At 36.6% G+C, this 23,735-nt stretch overlaps 1 protein-coding gene across 2 annotated transcripts in view; it reads left to right on the top strand.

Moving 5' to 3' along the window:
• Positions 1–22,117, top strand: part of LOC132704137 (protein expanded) — a 37,393-nt gene extending 15,276 nt beyond the window's left edge. The window contains exons 1-6 of one of the 2 annotated variants that reach the window (XM_060673948.1): positions 1,390–1,424; positions 3,109–3,394; positions 16,554–16,848; positions 17,881–18,048; positions 18,109–18,773; positions 19,907–22,117. In XM_060673948.1, coding sequence (XP_060529931.1) covers positions 3,166–3,394; positions 16,554–16,848; positions 17,881–18,048; positions 18,109–18,773; positions 19,907–21,756 — 3,207 coding nt within the window. In that variant the 5' untranslated portion in view covers positions 1,390–1,424; positions 3,109–3,165 and the 3' untranslated portion in view covers positions 21,757–22,117. Of the gene's footprint in view, positions 1–1,389; positions 1,425–3,108; positions 3,395–16,553; positions 16,849–17,880; positions 18,049–18,108; positions 18,774–19,906 lie in introns of those variants that run through there. The other variant, XM_060673946.1, reaches the window with a different exon arrangement.
• Positions 22,118–23,735: the final 1,618 nt, after the last annotated feature.

Below are 23,735 nucleotides of genomic sequence, written 5' to 3'. Positions count from 1 at the left end.
AGTCAATAATAAAAACTATAATTAATAATAATAGCATCCAAGACCTTTTTTTGATAGCGCAGCACAGCATTACAGAATGAACCTTACTTTGAGGGATGGAACTCTCTAATTAAAATCGAGAGATTATTGGTAAAGTGATTAGTGATTGGAAATATCATATTGCCTACTCTACTCTAGCTTGGTGTTTTATACGCAACCATCTGCCTCAGGTATTAATTATCCTTTGGTAACTATAATCTATCCTCCCTTTTAATTTCATTGTTCATATAAATAATATTTTGGAGGATAGAAGTCGAAAGTTATTTTCCTTTCATGTTTGGCTGACTTACATTAGTAATTGGGGTGTCCCATATGGCAATAGGTGATGTTTCTTCCTCGTATAGTGTTTTCTATAATAAACGATTACATTTGGCAAATTGCTCCTTGTTTTCAACTGTTCGTATTAGTTCTTCATAATTCAATAGCCCAATGACGAGAATTTCTTGCCCATTCCACCCCATTCCACCATTCCTTTGATCTGGTCCTTCACAATTAACTGAGGTAGATGGCAATTTTTCCAAGAACTTGCTAACGTTTCGCCAATCATCCTGTTGGCTGACACTGTTTCAGTTAAGTTCTGAAGAAGTCAGTATAAAAGCCAACATCATTGGCGAAACAACTGACACAGAAGGTATCCAGAAGTTTTGTAAATAGTTTGAGGTATATGAAATTTATTGCACGGAATGTGGCCCACATACGGCTTTACCAATTTTTTTTTTGTTAATTTTTTACATCTATTTACAGTTTGTTCTACCACTTATATTGACCCATCGATTCATGGCAGAGGTTGTACCTTTAAGTTCCAATGGGTGTTATAAATGTTTTGTTATCTTGACATTTTCGTAATTTTTGTGTTGGTGATGGAGATCACAATCCGAATCTGCTGTATCGATGATATATTTCATACTAGATATCATTACTCCACTGATTCTTTGATCCTGTGTTACATTCGCGAATGCTTTCTTGAACATCGCTTCAGAATGAAGGTAAAATGGACAAGGCGAATGCCCATGTTCATTTTGGTATTTTTACGGAGAAGGTATATAAATGCTGCGAGAAATGTTAAACCCCTGAAAATTAATATTCAGCTGGAATCGATATACAGGTTCGCACGGCTGGATTCAAAGCTGATAACGTGGGTTACTTCGTCGTCTGCCTCGTTACTCGTGTTCAAAACTAGTTTCGCCGTTTTCGTGTTTAGTAATTTTCGAGACAATGGCCGCGCACTTAACTTGATCAATGAATCGAGCGCGCGCATGTGAACATTTCAATTCAGGACGCTCGATATTTTTAATTCAGCGGCGAATCTTTGACATACAAACACTTTCCATTTTAAGAACGTTTACCGTATACGGAGCGGTCGTTGTGCAGTTTTTGTCAAAAGGGTAACGGTGCTTCAGTAACGATCGATTTGGTATCGTCTGCGGTTTGTTTTTCTTGCGGGTCCCTTGTGTGTAGGAATTAGAAAGAATTCTGCTCGGAATTCCGTGTTAATGGCGAAACAAGTTTCCTAAAAACACCAGCGACGAGTTGTCTAGTAAAACCGACAATAAAAGGCCGTAGAGGCATCTTCGGTTTTAATTTTAGATGCCGTGAACGACAATTCCACTTTGTTCATCACAGTCATCGGACTGCGCAGAATCATTCTTATTTTTAATTTTTATTCAATTCTTTTACCTTTTAAATTAAGAAAATTAATTAATCCATAACATGTTTGTTCGCGTCCCTCAAAAGCAAGATAAAAATCCATCGCGAAAAGGAAAACTAACCAAAACTAATAGTACGAATCGAAGATACATTCGTAAATGGAGAGTTTATAAGATATGAATGCCGATAACTTCGGAGATTACTTTGGAGAAATGGTAAAATATCCTTCCACTGACTCAGTAGTGGTTATTGGTATCGCCAGCCTTCATTCACGTCGCATAGAAAAAACTCAAACAAAAATTTCGTGGAAGATATGAAAGAAGAACAAAATATTTCTATCCTGCTCATACCAAGATGGTGGCAATCTCTATGAATGAAATCCAACATGAACCCAATTCACAAGTGAAAGGATTGGTCGCTAGAAGAAACATAACTTCTAAGGTGAAAGACGTAAAGTTGCTATTCAACCCAGCCATTATGGAAAATACCCCAAAGAAGAAAATTTTGTTAAACGGGTAGACCATTTCATCCAGATATTTTTATCTCTCGAGGGAAACAATATTACTCAGATGAGAAAGGAATACGAACATATAAGTTGCATCCGATCATATTTTGATACCCATATACAGACTTTATTGTAGGGTTTGTGCTATTATTTTATTCATTTAATTTAAGAGAAGATCCTCGCACCATTTAGAGACGGAGTATAATTAATTTGAGATAACTCTGTGACACTCTTTGGATAATATTTCAAATTGAATTGAATGTTTTTTGACAGACCCGTGCTAACACAGTCAGAGCATCAATTGAGGACAGAAAAACATACGTGTTGAAATTGATGCACCGCTAACAACCGTTTTATTTTGTCGCCCATGAAACGGCGACAATGTTGCGTTGGAAACGATCTTAATCTTGCCAAGAAGGTTCGGGAAAGGCACCACCGATTTCTTCGAAAAATCAGCAAATTCATTTCAAGGCGAATAAACATTGAAAATTGAAAAACGAACTGATTATATCTAAAAATTATTTATCAACTTATTATTGTAGTTAATAGATCGATTTTGTATATGTTTGTGTTTATCTTATTTTATTAAGTTGAATTTTTCGATTAGACTATATAATACAGGGGGATCCATTCCAGAACTTCATTTCTGCTGCTAGCAGCAAATTTTTTATCTAAACGGTGTTACTTTAGATGCGCAGACCACGCAATTTTCAGAGTACGAGCGATATAACTTTTGCTATTGTCACTGTTCAACATTCTTCAGAATAGTCGTGTACTTAGCCAACATCGATTATTTTGAACCGGAATCTATTCATTTTCTACAAAATAACATTGTTTTACTGATCTAGTGATGACAAAATAAACAAAGTTGCAATTGATTTGTATGTAATAACGATAATAATTTTGATTTGTTTTAGGTGATTCCTGGGCGGCCCGTCGTTACCGGCGGCACCCCCTAAAGCGATGAGCGGGTCATGCGCGCCGGCTTGTGCACGGTGAGCGCCCCCCTGGCCGCGTGCAGCCCGGCACCAGCCCTACCGCCATCTGCCCGCTTCCTGGCTCTTCATTTGCTGCACCAGCAGACCCTTTATTTCGTCGTTCAGGCCAAATCAAGAGTACGGGAGCTCTATCATCAAACATGCAGGCACTTTGCCCAGCAGGGCATGCTGGATACCGATCTGTTCGGTTTGGCCTTAATTTGTGGTAAGCCTTCAAAAGAGTTTCTGCATAGCGCATCGCCCATTCCGCATTGACTCCTCCGATAATCTAACTACAAGTTAATAACAATAATAGCACTCAACATGTCGCTTACATTTTTTTTACTATTACTTTTTACTTAAAAAAAATACATGCAGGAAGTTCTAGATTATTACTACAATTAAATGTAGTAAAATTGTTTTTCTACTCCCGTCGGTAAAATACCTAATTACCCACCGATCTAGCGTGCGGGAAGCGTCACTTTACCACGCCAGTTTCGTTTCCCATGAATCTGAGCTACTTCGGACATTTCCGGGATTTGACGGCACGGATTTGGTAGAAATCGGATGTTTTCGGAGATATTTCCCACGCTTGCAATTTTGAAGTTTGTCCATTCTGACGGTGATGTCAGTGAATGTATTCGTGTTGTTTTGCGAAAAAGTACCCAAAAACTAACATTCGTAAAAAAAGTATAGTATGCAACACGTTTGGTAAACTTTTTAAGTCAAATGCCGTTTGCCGCACTTGTTGCATAACATTGTATTATAGAAACAAATTAATTATAAATTGTACATCGTGGTATGTTCAAGTTATTTTAAAATTGTGTTTTTGAAAACGCAAAACAATGTGCCAAAATTTACGAACCTTCGTGATATGTCCGCTATAACTTACCGTGTACTAGACCTTAGTCCCCCATCCTTAACTGGGACACCCTGCTTGTAAAAATGAATAATGGCCCCAATAGAAAACCTTGAGACACACCTTAAAAAAGAAAAATGGATAAACGCTAGCCATCGGCCACCAATAGACTAGTTGACAGTGGGAAAAATATTATATTAATATGCTCGTAGATTATGGGTTTTACTAACAATTTACATTAATCTGATTATCTATGATGAAATAGTTAACGCAGTATTAAGTATTACATTTTAACAACGAAATACTCATAAATAATAATAAATTGTTTATCCACATCGGAATGTTCTTCAACGAAGATATTACATAAATATAATCAGAATTTCTACAAGTTCTTCTGGATTCCTCCGGGGTCGGTTGTTGATAAAATAAATAAAATCATCATGGTGACTTCTTCAGAGTCTAACTGAAACTGGTGATTGGCGAAACGTCAGCAATTTTGATTTATCCCGAAGATTTGTAAATAGTATTACAGTAGGCCGTGGAAGTTTCCTTAAAAAATATATAAATTACTTATATAATTCAAAAAACCTCTGCAGAAACGGAGCCATAGCGGATAAAGTGAACATTTGTAAACAGAAATTTGAATTTACTGTTTGCATGTTTCGGTCTTTTAATATTTTTTATTTATTTCTGAGATCAGGTATTTTTTTACTCTTTGGGTACTTATTTAAAATACTAACATTTTTTCTACGGATTCTTAGAAAAACAGGTGTTCCGAAACATCAATAAAATGAATGAAATAAAAGCGAATATTCAAATTTGAAAATTAAAAGATCGACAGCAGTGGAATTAACGAACTATGCGAACTGTCAACGTCCATGTTGGTTGTTCAACGCAATGTCCAAAGATGGCTTTACCAGTATCCGCAGCAATACAAGGTGCTTCAAAACAAATGCGAAAAATTTAAGGGAGTGATTCCTTGTTCATTCTCGATGGTTGTTTGTTATATGAATATTGGGTCCATTGGGGGCACATTGCGTTACAAATATTGCGCAAAAATAGTTTTGAAGAGATTTTTTTTCAAAAACGAAAAGAGGTAGGACAACAAAATTGCGAAAGTTATTAAAAAACCCACTTACGTAGAACATGGAGAACAAGAAATTTTAATCCCAATCAACGCTACTTATTCTAACAAATTGAAGCAATAAATAATTGCCGATAATACATTACTTTCTTTTTTAGGATGAAAAATAAAACCTTAATTTTTCTGCTATATTTGTGGCGTCGTATCTCGCAATCGTTGAGTTTTGAGCCAAGGTTTATATAATAAACTACCCTTTATTTTGAACCAAGAATCAACCCCTTCACATCTGTATCCAAATACCTTGTAAAATTAGCAGCTACAAATATGCCACAGTCACCCTAAATAAAAGCGTCCCGATGAAAAAATCCGAATCAAAATCCGGTCGTTCCGGGACGTTATTAAAGTGTGGAAAGCTGCGCAGATGGCAACGCACGCCTCTGTTTCTCGTCCGGCATTCCTTAATACCTGATCCTCGCCTTGTGGCGCGGTTTGTACCGGCCCGAGCCGCATTCCGCGGTTATACAAATGATCCAATCCCCCTCCCGACCTCGCACCACCCCGCGAACGCGGCTACCTGTCTTAACAGCGGCGATGCATTGTTTTTTTTTTGGTCGTCGCCAAGTTTTTGGCCGCGGGCGGCTGCCTTCATTTTTTATTGACCTGGGCCTGGATGTGTACGTGTGTGTGTGTTTCCACTATAAATTCCTTCTCGGGTTGTGCGGTTAAAGGCTTGGAGAGAGGAAGAAAAACGCGTAAAACTCAGCCGGTTGTACTCCTATTATTGGAGTTCCAAATTTGACCGGTATGGTTTGGATATTAATATCCAAAAATTTGCGAAAAGAGCGATTAAAAATGCCTTTTGCATATTGCTCCCCTACTGTGTTTAGAATTCAAAAACGGTATAATGAAATTTTTATTAGGACCTGTTTCCTAACTGCGAAGCAAAAGTGAAAATTTTTCAGTTTTAAAAATTTACATCATTTTAGTTTCAGTTGCACTTTAATTATTTGTGTTACGGCCCTGTTTTGGTTAAAATATAATTATAAAGTGTAATTGATGATTATAAAAGTGAGTAAGAAGGATATCAGAAAAAATCGAATAACAAAAAACAAAAATGTCGACAAAAATCTATAAGATTTTTGACAGTTAAAATATCGGGAAGTATCTAAAACGGATACAAATGATGCAACAACACTATTGGGCCGGTATTTAAGATGAAAAAGTGGTTTATAAAATAAAAATATTTTTCACATGTAAAAATACATGGCAAATTTTTTAAAATTTTCCGTCAAAACCTTCCCTTTTTGCGTAATTTCAATCCCCTTGAGCTATCAATAGCGGATTCACTCTCTTTTCATCTTCACACCTATTTTTTTATCTAGCGTCCAGTCATTTACCACTGTCTAAAATAGTGCTTCTTCCTCTTGTTCCAATTATGCAGAACTTCTTACGTTAGTACTAAGTCCTGTGTTTCCGTCTATGCTTTTCCGCTAGGAATTGGGATTCCTGAAGACCAGACATATCGTTTTAGGTGATCGTAGAAGTGGTTGAGGTGTATTTGGTTTTTAGTCTTTTGCAATTTTAATGGACCGATCATTTGGCATTCTGTCTACGTATTCTCTCCATTCCTTCTTTAGTTTCTTGCTCCTCTTACTAAATCTTGAGTTTCACACACCTCCCTTATTTCTTTACTTGGGGTTGTTGAATTTAAAAAAAGAGAACTTTATGTTATAGCCCATTAACAAAGTAAGATAATCATAATCTGCTAAGGCTATTTTATTCTCTTCGAAAAACTGCCTCAAGAATATGAACATATCTTTTTTGTAAGATGTAAGGTGTAAGAAACAAGAAATATATCAACAAAAATCCTATCAATAAAAAATTGAATTCGTCGATATGGCCCAAATATAAAAGAAAATCACAAATGCTGATTTTTCGTTTAAAAACCCTCTCTTTTAGCCCTAAGTTTTAAAGATACAATGATCTCCTAAAGAATGAAAAAAAAAGTGTTTCTCAAATATTTGTTAGATTAGGTCAAACACTATTTTTGCCTGCAAGGTATTCATAGAGAGGATACGAATACAGATATCAATTATTACTGTGGCTGGCAGGTTAAATGAATTGACCAGGGAAAAAACTCGGTTACCCATTTTGTCTATGTTTAACGATTCTGACGCAGTTTGACCAATTACTGCAAGTGGACGACAATAATAAAACACGCAATCCCAGTTATAACGATAACCGATTAAGAATTAATAAAATTGTTATCGTAATCTCAATGCTTTTAGCAACGTTTTCATTTTTTTGTGTTTTGCTGAATTAACCATCATTTGCAACAAATAAGTAAAATCGCTTTTAATCGAACTAAAGCGTTTACAAAAGATTAAGATTTTTAAGCAACAATAGGTATACCAATAACGAGAAATTTTATCGGGCTCCAATGTAACAAAGTTATGCCTAGACTATAAGAATTAAAAAGGAGGAAATAGAAATGATACAATGTTATTAAATTTATCTAGTATTTTCGCATTGCGAATAAACTGCTGCTCATGGATACTGGAAACCAAAGGGCTTTTAAAATATTTGATATTATCAACATTTATTAATTTGAACTCTTCTTGAAACAAAACTTCATCAGTAAGACTAGTGAATGGACACATATGTGGATCAATAAAAATTCGTTGTGACCCGTCGAAAGCAGAGAAGAATTAGTTGTTGATTTTATAATTGCTGCTCATAATTTTCAACTTCCTACCATCGAAAGAAGGGCATCTGCTAAGAAATGAAAATTAAAGGGGGTTAACATTGGTTAAAAGAAGGTTCAAGAAGGAGCCTGAACAATTTAAACAGTTTTCGAGGATGTCAACAGAAAGTTTTGATAAAATAGATGAAGTAGAGAAAATAGAGATAAGAGAGAGATGCAACTCTCGAATATCAAAATTTAATATTTCCTTATTCATACTAAAAGCTAAAAAAAATAATATATGACATGTGACACTTTTAAGGACGAATTTCTATAAAGACGTTAATATTAGTATATTTATGCAACAAGTGCGGTAAACGGCATTTGACTCAGGAGTTTATTTGACGCCAGCGGAAAGCAGCGGAGCGAGTGTTTAATAAAAGTTTACCAAACATGTGATCATTAGTTTTTAGGTCCATTTTTCATTTCAATGACATGACTGTCAGAATTGACAAACGCCAAGCCATGCGGTAAAATCTACGAAAATATCCTATTGTTCGAAGTGGCTCGGATCCGTGGGACGAGAAACTCACGTGGTAAAAGGACGCTTTCCGCACGCTACATTGGTGTATAATCGAGTATTTTACAAGTAGGAAAAAAATGTTTTTCTACTCTCCTCTGTAAAATACCTAATTATACACCGATCTACACCGATACAGCGTTCAGAAAGTGCCATTTTGCCACGTCAGTTTCGTTTCCTACGGATCCGAGCTACTTCGGACATTTCCAGGATATTGCCGCGCGCGTTCGGGAGCAATCGGATGTTTTCGGAAATTTTACGGCACGGCTTGAATTTGACATTTGTCAATTCTGACAGTCATGTCAGTGAATGTATTCCTGTCTTTTTTTGTGCATAAATCTACTCAAAAACTTACGATCGTTTATTAAACACTCGCTCCGCTCATGCCAAATAAATTCGTGACTCCAATTGTTTTGGGAGAATAATTATAAATATCTTTGATATTATATGGTAAAACATTGGTTAGATGCGGGTATTTAATTGTTTATAATAATGACATTAGCTCAATTTTTGCTTTATTTCAACTGTCGGTGTAACTGTGTGTATTTGGCGCAAAAATTTGACTATAATTAGAACAACCTTTACTTTGCCAATCAGTTTGTTAAGATGTTCGTGAATTTAGTATCTGAAATCAAAGTGGTTATGAATTAATTCATGAACAGATGTTCAGTATAAAACTAGTAGATCTTATATGTGCATATACAAAAATCTCTGTCTAAATATCTGCGTTGATTTATCATAGAGCATACTTCTGCATTTTAAAAAAACTATAAACGGCAAAGTTTGACACATTTTATTTATAATTTTTTTTTCATCGTCTTCTACTTGACTAAGGTCTAAAAATATCGCGCAAAATGATATTGGTTTCAATTATTCCGCGACCAGGCATCGCATCGTTTAATCAATGAACCGGTCCTCGTCGATCGTACTCGAGTAGACGACTCCATCACTGGGTTCGCGGTCCAAGCCGGCCGGCGCAGAACCACTGCGGAATGTGGCGCTGTCGGACTGCATTCCTTCCTCGGTTCCGCCACGTCAGAGACGCTTCGCCTGGGGCGCCACACGTCCTAACGACGACGGGGGCTCCAGGAGGAGGCCTCTGCTACGACCGAGTCTATACTGTTTCTCGAAATGTTACGTTTTGAGGAATCCTTTTGTTTTGTCCGTTTTACATATTGCACTAGCATTAATATTAATACTAACGACTGGTTCGAACGTTTTCCTATCGTCTCCATGCCCAAGTATTATTAGGGTTCGGATTTTTATGCACACAAAATGCTTAAAATATGCGCATTAAAATGTCTGTTTTTTCTAAAAAAATATGCGAAATATATGCTTTTTTCTACCATCTATGTAATTTTATGCCCTTTGTTTTTTACATATATTGTTTACTGAAAATCAGGGAAAGAATAGTCAAACAACGAAAAAAATTACATTATATTTACAGTTTTTAGACAAAAAAATAATACTTAATTAAGAGTATTTATTAACATTAGCTAATAATAAATTAGTGACTTATATCTATATACTTATACCTAACCTATATTAAAGCATTATGGTAAAAGCTATCCAGTTTTACTATCAGGCTTATTATTATTATTGTACTAATTGACAATTAAATTTTTGTCTTTTATCGCGTAATATGCTTTTGTACTTGGAGAACGGTCTTTCGACGTGGACCGAAGTAATTGGCGCGAATTTAAATGATGCAAGGATGTTCTGGTTCCAAATAATGTAAATCATTATCAACCGTCGCATCTAATGATACAATTTTTGAAATTAAAAAAAAATTTGAAACTCTTCATTTTTTGTTGTTACACTAATTTTCCCTATTCTGCTTGGAACTTTTTTCAACCAATGTTCGCACTCTTCTACTATTGAAATTGACTCTAACGAAGACATTTGTTCGGTCTCTAATTTTCTAATAAAACCACTTAAAAAACTAAAATTAGCTTTGATCAGTTGAATCTGAAAAGTCTAATACAATGTTTTTTTTATTTGATTAAAGTGATTCGCGTGAAATAAGGCTGCGTCTGTCTAACCACTTTTTACGTTCGAAATTAAAGTATTAAGTAAATCGCCACTTTTCCACAAGCCTTGCAGAATACTTCTTCTTTTTCCAAAGATAGCTCTGGATGATTTTTAATCCATACAGACACCAAATGATAATTCACTTTCGCCATTTTGAATTCAATGACGGAGGCTCGGACAGCAAATAAAGTGTGAAAAATGCTTGGAAAATTTCAAAAGTACATATGAAGAAGGTGGGATGTATTTCATTCAATCACAAGCACCCCAGTTCAGTTCTTAAAATCACATTAGATAAAAGCGTCAAACAAGAAAATGGACGAGGGCTTAATCCTTAGGTAACGGAATTTGAAGGCTATAAATTGAAAGTACACGATATTGCAGATACATTTCATTTTTAATCATATCCGTTTGGACAATCCCTGTAATATATGCGATTTTTATGTTGGAAAAATAAAAAATATTCACTTAATGTACAACAAATAATAAATGTTCTAAAGCTTCATTGCGAAAAATCGTTAATCCAAAATTATTTCATTCTAAAACGGGTATATCCAAAATATTGAGTTGATATTCCTAATACTAAAGATGTTTTTTACATAAAATCCTAACTCTAGTTATTAGCATCCGTTCTATAGAAAAGCGCCTAGAGACGCAACTCTTGAGTTAAGGTGAGAGCTTATAAATGTTGCCTATAAATAGCCAAAAGTTGGCGAGTTTGTCTAAAATGTTAAAATGCAGTATTTTTTGACCCCGGTCATGAGAATATTATCAATGCCGACTTTGAGGATGTTCTGAAGGAAATTGAGTTTCTACGATATATATTTATTCGAAGGGATCTCTTTACAGGTTTCAACAGAAAATGTATTCTGCTTTTCCTTTATATAGGAAATCATTAGATCCTTTTGTTTTGCACTGCCCTTTCTTGCCCTTGACTAGTCAAATTCGATCAAAAAGTTTGAAATAACATCTTGCAATTGCATGTGTGTCTTATTTATCATTATTCAATAATAATATGTGTTTTATAATAAATTATTATGCGTTTGTGATGTCGAATTTTCCTATAACCCTCTTCAACGAATACCCAAATACGATACTTACTGATTCGGGGAGTTCCAATAAAAATATCGATTCCATTAATTTCTTAGAACGACGTACTGCAACATATCGCACAGTATCAATAAATATAAATTTCATTGTAAATTTTAAAATTATTTCGGTCAATTGACCTAAAAAAAAAATTGACCGATCAATTCCACAACGCTAATAGTGGGTCATTATTACATTTGCACCCCCATTTTCCGTTAAAAGGAATAGGCTAAAATAACAATTGACTATCAAAATCATGATCTATTATTGGGGTCGGATGAAATTACCGACGTTCATTGGTAGAAATGATGTCGAGACATTTGGCAAAAAAGAATCATCCTTTCGCCGAGTTCCTAATACCCACTTTCAAGAATACGGGTTTTGGTTTCCAGATTGATTTTTAAATTTCCCTGGTGAGTAAAATTTTTCGTTTTTCATGGGTATTTACGGAAATAATTATTTTTATTTTGGAGATTTCCAGCGCCGCTCAATTTCAGTGTCGGTCATAGGTGTAGGTGAACTTTGCGCAGCAGAATTATTAAAATATTGCCATTTTTGGGCACTTACCATGTATGTGTAGTCTAACGCATTATAATTTGCTGTTAAGCAGCAAGTTCACATTATTATGCACCACTATCAGTGAGTGAAAAAAATATTATTAATTACAGGAAAGTGTCAGCCGATGTTTTGGGAATGATTGAGATTGAAAAATTTTTAGATTATTGTGGGAGCGAAAGACAGCAGGTCGACTAAAACCTCTCAAGAAAAGTCCAGACTGGGTAGTAAAAGTCGTTCAATACAAGAGAAATAAAAGAAATACCCACCCTAGATGAGGTATTAATGCAGCTTGACAGGATGACATTATATCATTAAGAGGAGTGCCGGTTACTCAGATCAGGATCAGGTGGTACTACCTGTAATAGATATAAAAAGAAAAAATTGCAATGGAATCAATGCGAAACAATAAAAGTAGTTTCAGTATTGGTCGGACCACTCTGTAGTCCATTTGCATATCTGATGAGGTTTTATTACTCTAAACGTTTCTGAGGTAGACTATAGACATTTAATTTCTACTTACTACACTAATTCTTTCAAACAAGTCTGAGTTTGTTGAAATCGGATAGGACATTTTGAAGATATAGTAATATACTGGTGATATCCAGGAGCTTCCCCTACTCACCGGCGGCGGTGATAAATCTTTTGCAGGTTTTCTAACAATACTAGCTGATTTTGAGAAATTTTTTTCTTCCTGACGCTTATGTCTTGTAGTTTATGAAATTAAAGGCAAAACAAGCTAGAAAATAAACCTACTTTAAATATTTCGTAGTTGATGTAAGCAAAACCTTTCTGCAAGCCATCCTTTGCTTAATTTTAATGTTAAATTTAAATTAGTGTTAAATTAATGGTAATGGGTGCTTGCGCGAATCCATCAAGAATTTAGGACACAAGAATTGCGACATTAGTTTATGATGGTACATTAGAAACTGACATTAGAGTTCGACCTTTAAAAACATTCCTTCATAAAATACTATTTTACCACTGAATTTCTTAACCAAGAGTTTAGGCGCCTTTCCTAGAGTCGACATTAGCTATTTGTGGTACTCGTAAAAAGACGCCAGTGACGTAAAGTGGTGTTTCGTTTTTTTAAAGTTATAGTCAATTTAATAACACATAAAGTATTGCCGAATAAATAGATAGCATAATTTTTCTACTCATCATTACATATGATTTTTAAAAAGCTATCGTGAGTCACTTTCGGCGGTTGCCGTACTTTAGTCACGGCTTGGGAGGTTAGACTAGATTTATATTTTAACATTTGTGATTCAGTGACTCAAAACTGACAAACTTCAAAATATCATAACTAGAATTTACCGAAAACATTCTGTAAATGTCCCAGCCATGGGTAAAGAACTTGACCATTCATTGATTTGCATATTTGGGTATTTTATAGAGTAGGGAGTAGAACAAAAAAACACGCAATAAACTAAAAATTTCGTAATTGGTGACAAAATATTAGTTACTGATCTACTTAATTTAGTACTTATTTTTCATTTGCGTTTGCATTTACGTTATTTTTTTAATATAAGTAATCGAAGAGCTATCAAAAATCGTTTAATGACTTTCAAAATTTCGTCGCTGCTAACAAAGTAATTCACGAAAAGATTTACGTTTTATTTTTTTTAAATACCTTCTTTGTCCGGAAAAGCTGACATTTTTATCGAAGGTATATTAAGGTCTCTCCGCAGTGCCTCAAAGTTTCACCTACCCCATCCATTTAGTCGCAATTAATTTGTAACATATACAAGCGCCCATGATTGTAAATAAGCGAGCCGACTTTTCAGCCCAAAAGTGGGTAAAACTTTGCAATGGGGTTTTCGGTGATCATGAATCCGAAATTTCTTGAACATATCGATAAGTTATTTTACCTATACTTTGCTTTTAGCCACAATTTTTTTTGTAATTTTTAACCTCATACATTCCATTCCTAAAGGCGAGCGGTACGATCTATAATTGCTTTTTTGGTACCTTCGGATAGAGGGACCCAATAAATGTCAGCCCCCCTCGACTGCACATAAGTCTCTATTTCTAATATTAGCTCATTGAAGTTAAGTTTTCGGAAATCCTTTCCATCTAATTTTGCCATTTTGGCCCTGTTTTTCTACCCCAACCAAAGTTGTGGGTTAAATACGGTACATATTTAAGTTGCTTTTCATTTTACTCGATTGCGACATATAATAAGTCACATACATGATTAGTGAATCAAACTTGTCACGTATTATACTAATGTTCGATGCATAATTAAGTCGCTTGACGCGTTTTACTTTTTGTACCACGAAGCTCGCGCTACGCCCATTTTTTTCCGTTTTAAAGATCAAGGCTACGCGACCTTCGATTTAAATTCTTTCTAACTGAATTAAACGTTTTCCATGTGACAAGGTACATCGGAAAAGCGCATAAATATTACGCTGTGTTAATTAATTTTGCGTACGCAATAAGAAAATTCATCGAAATCGAATATTACGTGGGTACCTACACGTTTTTTTCCTCAGTAAATTGTTGGATGAGTTTGCAAAATGGTATAAATATGTAGGTATATGTTTATTTTTTATGTCCTAGTCAGTTGGTATTGCAAACTGAGTTAATTTATTTTTAAGATTAAAAAAATACATTACATATATTACATTTATTTTAAATAAATATTGAAAGTTAAAAAAACGTCAAGATAATAATATTACAATTGTGTTAATGAAAAATGGATAAAGCGGTTTCGCGCATTATTTATTATCATTATTAGAACTGTTTTTATTTAAAGCCTTTAAGCTTAATGCATAGGCATTCCATTTAGCGTACCCTCTAGGGTATGTTTTATATTGTAACTCAAATATTATGTATTTTAAATAAAATATCTACGAAATCACGTGTAGACGTTTATATATCGATGTCCAAAATGTATCTGAAAAAGTAAAGATGGAGCCTGGTACTTTCGGGGAAGTTCACTACCTACTTCATGGGGAGTTTTTGGATAGTTCCTCGTTCTCAACGAATTGAACTCGTAGTACCCCCTAGTACTGCGCAGCTAGCTAGGAGATGAATTTTAGTTTCCTCCTAGTCTAAACATAGCCATGTGCTGTTGTGGCCCACCCTATGGAGCTGCTGTCTTAGATGGCAGTGTCCTCTTAGGACGCAATTTTAAAGCCCTGGCGTAGAGAATTAGAACCCTCGACTGTCTCGGTCCCGGTAAAGTCTCCCAGTGCAGAGCGAACTGGGTCTTTTCACTTTCACGCTTAAACCTTCTGAATATTTTGTTCATTGATTGTTGTAACTTTTTTCTTGTAAATTTGTCGTATATAAGAAAAGAAATGTAGTGCAATGCTTAAAAAACTTTTAAAAATTTGCATTTTCTGAATATTTTGTTTAAGTATTATAACTTTTTTGTTGTTAGAAAAAATTTTTTATTCCTTGGTATTGTTTATTTCAACCAGAAATTAGCATACCCTTAAAACCCTTAAAACTTGCATTTTCTAAATATTTTGTTTATGGATTTGGATGGATTAATTTTTTTTTCGTAGATTTGTCTTTAAAAAAAATGTTGCGCCGTGGTCTTCGAAAAAAAAACTTTGGTAATGCTAACTTCATGCGAAAATTATCCTTACCACTATTAAAACTTTCATTTTCTGATTATTTTGTTTATGGATTATGGGTAACTTTTTTTTCGTAAATTTTCCGTAAACGAAAAACAATTCCCGCAATGTTAAATCTAAATGCTAAATGCTAAATCTAACTGCCGCATCAAATCAGCATTACTTGAAACTTACACTTTTGAGTTGTTGTTGAATGGATTAGACGCATAAACTAAATATTCAGTAACTGGTAATGTTAATTTTCGCATGAAATTAGTATTACTAGGGATTAAAAAAAAAAATTTTAAGACAAAAAATCGACAATTGTAGCATAAATAAACCACAACAAATTTGTGGTAATGATAACTTTTTAACTTTTTTTATGAAAATCAATCTCCGTGTAACTTCCAAAGTTGTGAAAATATTCAATAATCATTACAAAGGTTAGAATTGTGTATTGTGTAATAAGTCATGTAACAAAAATTCGAAATCGTAATATTTTCCGAGTTATAGCTTATCAAAAGTCATATTTTAGACACATCCCTGATTGAGTATAAGTCATCGTTACAAAAGAAAAGTGTTTCAGAAATCTGTCACTAGAGGGCACTTTACCTAGAATATATTTTTTTTATTTTCCCTGTATTTCATTTATTTAGACTGATATTGCAAAATAGAACAGAATCACAAATCCTCAAAAAATGTTACTCTTGTTTTAAAATAAAATTTGAAAAAAATGATTTTTGACAAGCTATAACTCGGAAAATATTACGATTTCGAATTTTTGTTGCATGACTTTCCGAAGTTTCCGAACACCCTGTATCACCTATAGGGATCACGAACATAGTAAAATATTTCGTGTTTACGTTACGGGGGGTGTTCGAATGGAATGTGGTACTAAGTTAAAGCAAACGGGAAATATCTGATGGAAATTGATGTTTCAGACGGCGAGTACCTCTTCGCAGAGCCAGATAGCAAGTTATCGAAATACGCCCCAAAAAGTTGGCGATCTTCTCACAGTCATGGCCTCGACGCGAACGGACGTCCGGCTTTGGCCTTCTATTTCCGCGTTCAGTACTACGTGGACAGTCCACTCCTTCTGCGAGACGAAACTACAAGAAACCACTACTACTTGCAGCTGCGAGTCAATGCCGCCTCAGGGGCGGCAGGAGAACACGCCGCCCATCTGGCGGGTCTTTCGTTACAGGCGGATTTGGGAGATTTTAATGAAAATACTAGGTAATTGTTTAAAATTTATATCATAATTGCGAGCAAAATTCACAAGTATAATTGGTTGCATACTACGAGTGGGTACATTATTTTAACCCGATTATAGTAAGATAGCAAGTAGTAAACTCTATTAAAATTGAAATTCTAGCAATATAATATAGATGTGTATAAAAAGTAAGGAGTTTTTTTGCCGTTTAACAAATTGTTTTTTTTTTTGCTAAAAATTATTTTAAACCATGTCGGAAAAATCTTTAGTACGCTCACTTTGATTTTAACCAAGTTAAAATTTTGGTAATTTCTTTCTTTCTTACTTTCGGTACTTCAGTGTATATCGAATGGTCAATTTAGAATTATAGAAAAACTGATTAAAAAGGGCACGTGAAATGTATCTGTTTCATTATGGAGAAACAAACAACATGGTGGAGAAATCATTAACTTTTCGAAAGTCTAAGTCTTAATCCTAAACGATTCTTTATGAACTATAACAATAAAGGTATAATTCGCAAAACAAAAATGCGATTGTATCGAAAAACTATAGCAGTGTGTGGTCAGAAACTAGTCCCAGCCACCGCTGGTATCTGCGCAAATTTTGATGACTCGCCTCGCCGCGTTGCTAAATTGGCGAGCCGTTTTCCTGGAGATCGGTCCTTCTTAGAAATTAAATATTTAGATTTCTTGTCCCGAATATGTTACGAAACAATAAAAATACGTCGACCCAAGTTGTCACGTGGTGAAAATCTCTTGGAAGTTGGACGGTTAAAAATAATATTAAAAGAACAATTAAATCCTGCTCTTGGAGAATTCGAAGATCTCAATTATACAAGGTGTTTTGTAAAAGCGTGGCAATAGAAAGAAATTTTTATGTGACATCGTGATTGTCTTTGAATTGACGCATTAAAATCAAAAAATTCACCTTTCCTGGAGTTGAGTTTTTTATTACTTAGTTAAAGTATTTAAAGAACGAAATGCCATGGAGTCAAACGTCTCTCCGATTACTAACAGCAAGTACTTCATAATCACCATCTACAAAAGTGATTTTAGTTTCAGACCAGAGGATTATGTACCACCTAACATGCGGGGACCAGCTGCTTTACGCGCTATCGAGGCAGCCCATAGATCCCACCGGAAGTTGTCCAAAAATGAAGCCAGGACGCGTTTCATAGCAGAAGCGTGCCAGTTGCAGGAACCGGTTAATGCTCATGTATTTAGGTTGGTTCCCTGTCTGTTATTGTACGTTCCAATATTATAAACGTCCGTATTCCATTCCAGGTTAAAAGCTTCGAAAACTGAATCGCCACCCGGGTCGCTTCTCCTGGCGGTTTGCGCTAAGGGTTTGCGAGTGTGTCCCGACAATAACCCGCCCTCGATATTCCTTTGGAGCAGTATAAGCAAACTCAGTTTCGAACGCAAGAAATTCGAAATTCGCACCAGCCACGAAAAGCTAACCCTCTACACCACCAGTGATGAAAAGAGTCGACTGCTTCTCGCTCTGTGCAAAGCGACGCACCAGTTCAGTATGGCCGTCGCCCCACGTCTCAACGAAGCGCGTCGAGAAGAAGAAGAGCGACAGAGATGGGACTGCGATCAAAGGGTCTCCGTTATCAGTTCGACTTCGTCGAACACCACGTCTGGAATCGTCAGCGACCGATTTCATTCCGAAGATGAATTAGAAATTATGATAACCAGTCCACCTGCGCCGTCTACGGAGAGTCTGGCTCTAGCTCACCTGCTGGACAGTGCCCCAGCTAGTAGCCGGACATCTGCCGCGTCTGCAACTGCCGCTCTCGCAACCATTTCCTTGAAGGAGGAAGAAGAAGAAGAGTCGCCCAAACAAGCTACAAGTGAGAGTTCCGGGAAAACAGCCAGTATCAAATGCGCGGGATCGCAATGCAGCTCTTCCTGTAGCACTGTTGTTGTGACGCCAGTTCAGACAAGTGAGTGGACTTCTAATAAAGTTTTTGGTGATTGCATCTAATATACAATAAAATCTGTCATTTCTAATCTCGCTTTTAACCAAGATCTGTCGACGTTCAACAACTAACATAGTCGCTGACAGTTCCGGCAAAACTACTAAAAAAAAAACTAAGTGTCAAGAAAGCGACACAGTAGGTTAGTGTTAGGGTAGATCATGAAAGTGTTACAGACGCTTCAGATGCATCAATTTTGTTACTGTCTTTAGAGCCCTATTTATCTAGTAGCTTTATGGTAGAGCTGGTAAGCTAATTATTAAAGCAATTTTTATATTATGGGCTTCAGGACAGGACGCATAAAACCAGCAAGAAGTATATAAGGGTTTCCGAATTCTAATTTATATTGTTTTTATTCAAATATGCTTTATTGCGCATTGGTTAACTATATTAAATTTTTCTGTTTTGCATACGAATTTTTAACATTACGATAAAGAAAAAACTAAACCAAATCTTCGGTCCATACCTAACATTCTGTATACGTTTCACGACCGACATCTATCGCTACGTTTTAGCAATAAATCCTTTGATTTTGATTTATATTTGGTTTCGAGATTTTATTATTAGCAATATTTTCTTTGTAAAAGTAAAAAATTAAAGCACAGTTTGGAAGAATATGAAAAATGGATTCCTCAGATGAATATGAATATTCAGTGTCATCCGAAACTGACGACTCTGATTTGACAATTTTTTCAGAAATTGAATCAAAGAACCAGTGATTTTTGGAAGTAAATTCTTGAACGATACAAATAAATTTACGTATATGCGCACAAAATTAAATACATACTAATAAAAGTCATAGAAATTGTCACATTTTTATTAAAATTCAGCGATAATGAGCATGTATATATAAATTATGATTGCAGAACAAAGTAACAACCAATAAAGATAGTTAGATAGACAAAAGAGTTGGTCGACTTTTCTTATTTCTCTATTATTTAAGATTAATCTAATCATTTACATCGTTCAGAAACAAATTTGGGATTTCTCTTGAATTTGATAGGAACGGCTTGAAAATTTAAGAAACCAGTTCGTCATTTGATGTGGAAACATGCCTATTGTCACCTGCGGTCTATTAGCATACTTATTGTTTATTTTAGAGCCAAAAAGACGAAGGCCTTCAACCAGCAGCAGCTTGGAACTCGGTTATTCCCACACCGCTCAGAATTCCGCCGTCAGCGACGCGACTTGTATCGAAATAGATATAAGGGAACCGGTATATGCGTCGGGACCGCCTCCCAGTAGTCACACCAGCGGAGTTTACACGTTAACGTCGAGCGAGCAGTACACCTCGAACTCAACCGAGCACTACGTCAATCCAAGCGAGGCTTTCGGCAACGGAAGGGATTCTGCGTTCCTCACTATGGGCAGCGATCAAATTGACGGACCATATAGGGACAGAACCAATTCCAACGTCAGCAATTCCTCGTTCCACGGAGACGGAAGCGACCCAACTAACAACAAGCAGTCGCTGTTGACGGCGACCCAACTTTCCGACTTGATCGTCGGCAAATATCCGTCTTCCAAAAGCGTCAGTCACACCTTGGATTCGGATTCGGATTACGTAACGTTACCGTCGACTTATCAGGGCTACGCGCCGATTCCGCCGAAAAGAACCGACAGCGCCGAGCCGCGATTCAGACCTCCCCCGCCCCCTTACCCGGAACCGATGAAAATCAAAGAGATGGAAAATTTCGTCATAGACGTCGACACTTCCAGTTGTCTGTCGGAGATGTCTTTAAAAGACCCGCCTCCGTATCCCGACAATATCACACCGGTGCCACCTCCAGTCTATCCTTTCGAAGAAGCGGCCGCTAGATTTATCACAACGAGATCACCAAATATTTTGACGGCCCACGCTAGTGCGGTCAGCGTGTCCTCGTCCCCGAGTTATTCGACGCCCAGTTACGTGCCGCCCATACCCCCGAAAGTGCTCAGACCCCAGCTTAGCGTCACCGGCGGCGGCATCATCAGTCCGAACGGTTACATGGACGTGGCGGCTAGCAAAACCAGCGTCTTGGTGCCGTGCACATTTTTACCGCCACCGCCGCCCGCTCCGAGACAGCCGCCGCCACCGCCACCGCCAACCATCGCCACGGTATATACGAGTCAACTGTCGCGATCTCAGATCGAACAGTATCAACAGCAGATGTACAGCGACGTGGATTTCGTCGTGTTTCCTTTAAAAGAGCCGGCCATAAGTAAGCAGGAGTATTTGGAGGCCAAACAGGGTTCACTACTCGCGGCTCTCGCTCACCAGCCGGTGTTCTATCGCAGCACGCCTTATATCGGTAGATACGCGTCTAGTCAGAACCTATCAGACACGTACGTGCAACTACCAGTCTACGGCGCGGCTAGCATTTCGTCGACCGGCAGTTTGGATCCTCCGCCGCCACCGTTACCGCCGAACCGGCCGTCCAGGTTTATGAGGACCAGGTCGGACGATAACATTTTGAACTCGCTCGAGACGCCGCAACCCCCGAAGTTTCGAAGGCTACCACCGCCACCGCCACCGATCCCGGAAAAGAATACCGCCCTATTGAAGAAACACAACCTTCTCGACCCGAAAAATGCGACCGAGCTGGGCAGCGACCGGGCTACCTCGCTCGATATCCGTACTCTTAGAGAGAAAAGCAAGAAAATGGACTTGCCTCTAATTTCCGCGTTGTGCAATGATCGATCGCTTATCAAGCAAACGAAAGCGTTCGTAATGCCAAAGCATCCGGGCGAAGGTGGTTCGCCGCCGCGTCAGATTCGAAGTTCTGCGCGCGCAAAGTATCCCGTGTCGGGTTTGAGCAGTACAAAAATCAACAAGACCAGTAGGAAACCGCCCACGATCAGTCATCGACATCCCGGCGATAAGTTGCCGGAAATACCGCGAGCCCTCCCGAATAATTACGTGTTGACGGATCCGCGGGTTAAACACAAAACTATGCAATCCCACTCGTGAATTTGACATTCCTGTACTAGTAGGTTAGCGATCAATTTTTTTTTGTACTCAGGGTGCCATCATTGCAATGTTAAATTTAAGAAAGGAAACGGCGACGGTTCCGTAGGTACCGGAGAGCGTTACCGCAGTGTCGATTTTTTTTACGCGTTCTTCCCTGCATGTAAATAGAGGTCTACTTTACTCACGCGCAAAGCAAATGTAAACGTAAGTTCTATTAGCATTAATGTATACACTTGCTCAACTTTTAATTTTAATACTGTCGTGTTATCGTTTAATTACTTTATTTATTTCCCTGTATCAAAATTTCGAGATGCTTCAATATCAAGTGTATGGTGCTGCCATCGTTTTAATAAAGTGACAAGCCTGCGCGCGGGTTTCATTTCCGGTTTCTTCTAAGAACGTTAAATCAGCACTACCCTCCAGTTTTTCTGAGTTTGACCCTGGCTATTAATTGCTATTGCTCTATTATGCTTTATTGTTTATAAGGAAATGGGTTCAATTTAATTCCTATAACAATTGTCTCTAACAAAATAAATACATATTGTTATCGTGGTTACCGTCAGTAACATCTACTGACAACGAAACAATAAGTGAGTATATACAAACCAAAGTTTATAAAAAGAAAATATTATAATAATTTGCTAGAAAACCTTACCTTTTTTAAAGCGGAAGAATGTAAGTTATAGAATAGGCACCAATCCTGTCCAGATATTCACCCCGGATTTAGATGTATCTAGGTGTTCCACAAAGAACTCCACATCTTTAAACACATTAATTCTAACCTCTTTATAAAAAGAACCTCTAAAGTTTCTAACCTCTAAAATGAAGTTTCATTTTCGTGGAGATTACATACAATATTGTATGGTTGCTGCCATTGTGGGAGCCATTTTTATTGGTGGTTACAAAATAAACATGAATGTCTTGTCTGTCTACTGAGAAACAATTCCCTCTCAGCTATTATTAAATTACTTTAATGCGTGACGGGTTTTGACAAATAATTAATATTTGACAGTCTAAATTCTACATTTTGACAACTGGAACTGAAATGGAAGGTGAGAACATTAAAAAGATAAAACAATGTTACCTATTTCAAAAGTAGCCCTCACCTAAAGCTGCAAAATTTTTAAAGGATACACACGCACAAGCGCATTATATCTTGAGCAAAAAAATAATTAAGTAAGTTATTAATGTAGCCAACAATTGCTTATGATTTCATGGACCTATGGCAATACTCTTTTCTCCGTTTTATCTTTCCAAAAATTATTACAAAACATCTACCAATATTTAAAAACAAACGAAGCCATGCCAACAACCATGAGAAGTTTGGTTCCCATAAAACATGCCTTATGACGAATAAAATATGTGGCTTGTCTTTGAATGTCAGATACAATATTCAATATCATCAGTAAAAGAAATATACCAAGGAGTCAATATCGAAGCTCAAGGTGTAATCAGAGAGATGAACTTAGACAGACAGGCTAAAAGCTGACTCTCCCAAACTGCAATCCGTAATCTGGGTTCCCATAAAGCAAGCCTTAGTAAGGGTTCGACTAAACCAAATATTTCAGCCGGTTCGGTAATAAGCAAATCCTCAGTTTTACTACTTATTACGGTAATATCAATCAGCTGAAATATCTAACTGCAAAAAAATTGCATTGCAAACGTTTGAATATTATAAAAACCTTCATAATGTAGGTATGAGACTAGTACATTGATAAAAGTGTACAGATATATACCGATTTTACGCTTGTCAGTTCTATTTATCAAGAAGAGAAGCAAGAAATCCAAAAGATTTGTAAATAGCAATACACCATTCAATCGAACTACTGTCTATCCTCTACTCTCCTCTAAACTACGAAAATGTTTTAACTTTGATTTTTAGCCATGCGCAGGAATATAATTTACACATTTTTTAGTTAAATCTACTACAGATATAACTAATTAATTTAGGAGAAGGGTTTCGTTTGACGTATATGTTG

Source organism: Cylas formicarius, unplaced genomic scaffold (assembly GCF_029955315.1).
Source record: "Cylas formicarius isolate icCylForm1 unplaced genomic scaffold, icCylForm1.1 PGA_scaffold_6__28_contigs__length_40554024, whole genome shotgun sequence".
NCBI lineage: Eukaryota > Metazoa > Arthropoda > Insecta > Coleoptera > Brentidae > Cylas > Cylas formicarius.
Note: the sequence above shows the minus strand (reverse complement) of the source record. Positions and strands in the feature narration are given on the sequence as shown.